Genomic DNA, 3,686 nt, shown 5'->3' on the forward strand with positions numbered 1-3,686 from the left:
GGACGGGAAGCCCTGTTTTCCACACCCTATGGTCGTATGTATCATCTTATTTGTAGAAAGTATATGTATAGTTGTAGGTTAGAAGTATGGAAGTGGTTGGTTGGGTGGCCATAGGGTGATGAGGGTGGTTGGTCCTTCGTCCTCGTACAGTTGGCACCTCTTCAAAATGAGTGTCAGATGGGGGATGTGGGTTAGATCGGGCGACAAGGACTTCTGCTGCGAGCCTGTTCTTGTCCACGCGCATGGTTCGTTCCCCTTAATCCCGGTATGGATTGGCGCGATTAGCAGCACTCGTGAGCTGTGCTCCTAGGTGAACTACTCGGTAGTCGATATATCCACTCTTGATGAGTAGCACCCGGTGAAAGGTGCCCATGGGAGGAGTCGTAGGATTTAGAGTGTAAAGAAGGAAGGATTCGAGAATTGGATAGATCCTTATTTATACAATCAGTCACATGTGTGAAGTTGGTCTGACTGAAGGTGGTATTCTTTGGAGTCTTTTAGTCTTAGCACATTCCAAAAGTTTTCTATCAGATAATGGGCAGTTGTTACACCTTTCTTTGCCATGTTTGTCTTGTATAAGTTATATTAGGAGCCGATGAGAATAGATTTTCTTAATTAATTATATACTGACCTCCTCATTTCCCCTACAAATGGAGATTATGGAGGACGGTCACCCATCTATGTTCACCGAGAAATATCAGGCTTATAAATGAGGTAAACCTAGGTGCCTAGGTAGGACTCCAGTCCTCATATAATCGCGCGTTTGCTATATTTAATGATCTCTTTCCCCTTCTGCTTTCCTTATTCCTCTTCCTCTCCCCGTCTTCGCAAATCGTCTCAAGCTTTTACCAACATCCGCACCTTCATAATTATTATCACATATTTCCCATAATAACATTCAATATGCCTAATGTTAGTACATATAAGTCACCCACTGTGCTATAATTGACGAATCCAGGATGAAGCTAGCCGCAGCTGTAAGTCCAGTCTCCAATTTTGACCCTTCTATCAAGTATGCCGAAACGATCATGAACTAACCTCTATTTTATGAAGAGAGCGTGAAGTGGCTGACCCTGAGTGGTAATCTAGATGATAACCATGCAACTTCCCTCTGCGAGTTTTTCTTTGATATATTCGACTCTGCCAACCACTCGCTATAATTGCAGTCGCTCGAGCCCGTAAATTGCGAGCATATACGGATACCCTCCGGCAAGCTGCAAAGGAACCTGAATCCAAAGCTACAGCCTGTAAGTTCAGTCTCAAACCTTGGCCCTTCTATAAGCATGTCGATGCTATCATGAACTAACCATTATATTATACAGGGAGCGCGAATTAGACGATCAAACCCGGGAATGATTGATCATTGAAATACCCCCCCAGCCTCGAGCACTAATCGCATCTTGCTAAGCTCAGGCAGTGGGCTACATCGAAGCGCGATGTCTGCCTAATCCTCGGGGTTTGGCCCAAATTCGTCCGTTCGGTTAGGGGATTGCAATAGACTGTAGCATTCCGAGTGCTGATCGACAAGCGCATACAGAACAGAACGTTTAAGGTCACGGATCCACATCAGCACAAGGCATTGTCTTTCTCCTTCTGGGTCTCACAGAAATGAATGTTTCGTTCTACAACAGAAGTCGCTCATCGCAACACCTATTGAGCGGGAGATGTCAGGTCTAAAATGGTAATCACACTTGCCGAGATTATTTATTTCACATCCTTCTAATAGTGTAGGCTCTTGCGGGCCTTTGCACTCGTCCTGGTTCTGTTGAGATAAGCGCTGGTACCCTCCGCCCACCACACCACCTCTCGGCTAGGTGCTGCCAGCGATGCTTTCTTCAGCTGAGAAGTCACTCCAACCATGTGTGCCAGACACCCGCCATGTGCAGAATTACGCCAATTATGCTGAAGTAAAGCAAAATTGCGTTCCTGTGAGTTGCTAGTCGCCATTTTGGTGGTTTTTGGGGGCTTGCTGATGAGTCATAGGTCCCGGTAGATGTTTAGCAAGTGGCTCGATTGACCCTTGCTATGGAGACCTCTTCTAATGACTGTGTGATGCTCGTACGCGCCGTCAAGGAGTAGATCAAGAAACTCACTCACGCAGACAATAAGGTCAAGAAGCTCACGATTGCTTCGGAGGAGAAGGGGCAGTCTCTTACCGGGCTCCCTCCATTATGGTGCGCTCATCCCTTGATCTCCGAACACTATTAGCGCTCATCCCTCGCCTGCCTATCGCTTAGATGGCGGCTTATTTCGGTATTTGGCGGGATCTGCGTTCGCAGGGCAATGAACTGTGACTTAAGCCAGTGCGACTTCCATGCGTAGGAAGCATGGTCGGATAAGCATTCCTTCGTTTTATGATGTACGTAGATAACAGGGTGTGGAGGAAAGATCTGGCTGCTTGCAATTGGGCTAATGGCACTGGGATCTAGCCAGTTCCTGGACACTCATCTCTTGAATTCAACACTCCTCTTTCTTTTGCTAAACACAGCTGGACATTACACTTCAATGACATGTAATTTGCTCTCTACTAGTACAAGTTGTGTATTCTGACAGTATTGAACTCTGCTAGGAGTCATACAACAACTATGTCCTAACCTGTATTTTATAAGCACGCAAATATCATCTTTCAAGTTCGCTGGGACACATTTTCTTTGTATACATGCTGACTTTGCCCTCTTGTTTTGCCGCTTTATATTCTCTCTGTCACGCCTACACTTTGATTATTAATCGTATTATTTGTAATAGTTACATCTATGAATAAATTTAGAATGACAAACTCTCATATGCTCGCAGGTTTACTATATTTAATGCCGGTTTTCCCCTTTTACTTTCTTTCCTTTCTCTTCTTCCCTTTATCCACCCCCCAGTTTTATATATTCTTTCTTCAATGTATTCTTTTCTTTATGTCTTTATTTGATATATTCAACCCTACCAACTACTCTAGTCAAGATGCCTTCCAACACTGTGAGCCTCATGGATAATATCCAGTGTACTATGATTGAAGAAGATAGGATGAGATTGCCGTTCGCGAACCCACGAGAAACACCACAGATACAAAATAGCGGGATCCAGCATCAAAAGTGTTTCGGGGCGCTGTATTGATCATGGTGTTCTGTTCAAGCGAAATGACACCAAGAAATTGTCTTATGGTGGATATACCCGGTGGCAAGAGGGCGATGTACCTATATTGCTACGCTAGCATTCATTCGTTTGTCATCTTATCGACACATTGGCGTTTTCCCTATAAGTTTAGAGATGATCGATCTTTCAAATTTGGATATAAAATAGCTAGTTCATCTGCTTGAGCAAAGCAATTATACCTTCGCTGGATATATACACGCCATGTGAGGATCCTCAACCGAGGAAAACCATCGGCTACAGCCAAGAGATGTACCTCAAGGCACTTGAGCAGTGCGTGATACCTTTGAGCATATTTCACCCCCTCAACCATGCGGTGCCACTAAAGCAGACGAGTCGTGAAAATGTGGAGACAGCCAAAGACACCGAGAACGATGTCCCTCACGAGGCTTTTCAAACCAGCAAAGAAAAGAACGAAAGATACAAACCCTCCTTACAGAAAGGAAAAAGGATTTTATCATTGTTGGTGTAAAATGCCTAACTTGGCGAAAATCGTGGAATGCCTCCTAGCCAGCGTGTATGTCAAAATTATGACAGCAAGAAACTTG

At 44.5% G+C, this 3,686-nt stretch overlaps 1 protein-coding gene across 1 annotated transcript; it reads right to left on the reverse strand.

The window, feature by feature from the left end:
* Positions 1 to 1,045: 1,045 nt before the first annotated feature.
* On the reverse strand, positions 1,046 to 1,285 carry PEX2_070340 (uncharacterized protein; the record flags this gene model as incomplete). Its single annotated transcript, XM_016744305.1, has 1 exon — positions 1,046 to 1,285. One exon carries the CDS (start codon positions 1,283 to 1,285, stop codon positions 1,046 to 1,048), a length of 240 nt encoding a protein of 79 aa, XP_016600084.1.
* Positions 1,286 to 3,686: the final 2,401 nt, after the last annotated feature.

The sequence above is a fragment of the Penicillium expansum genome, assembly GCF_000769745.1.
Source record: "Penicillium expansum strain MD-8 chromosome Unknown contig228, whole genome shotgun sequence".
NCBI classification, from domain to species: domain Eukaryota; kingdom Fungi; phylum Ascomycota; class Eurotiomycetes; order Eurotiales; family Aspergillaceae; genus Penicillium; species Penicillium expansum.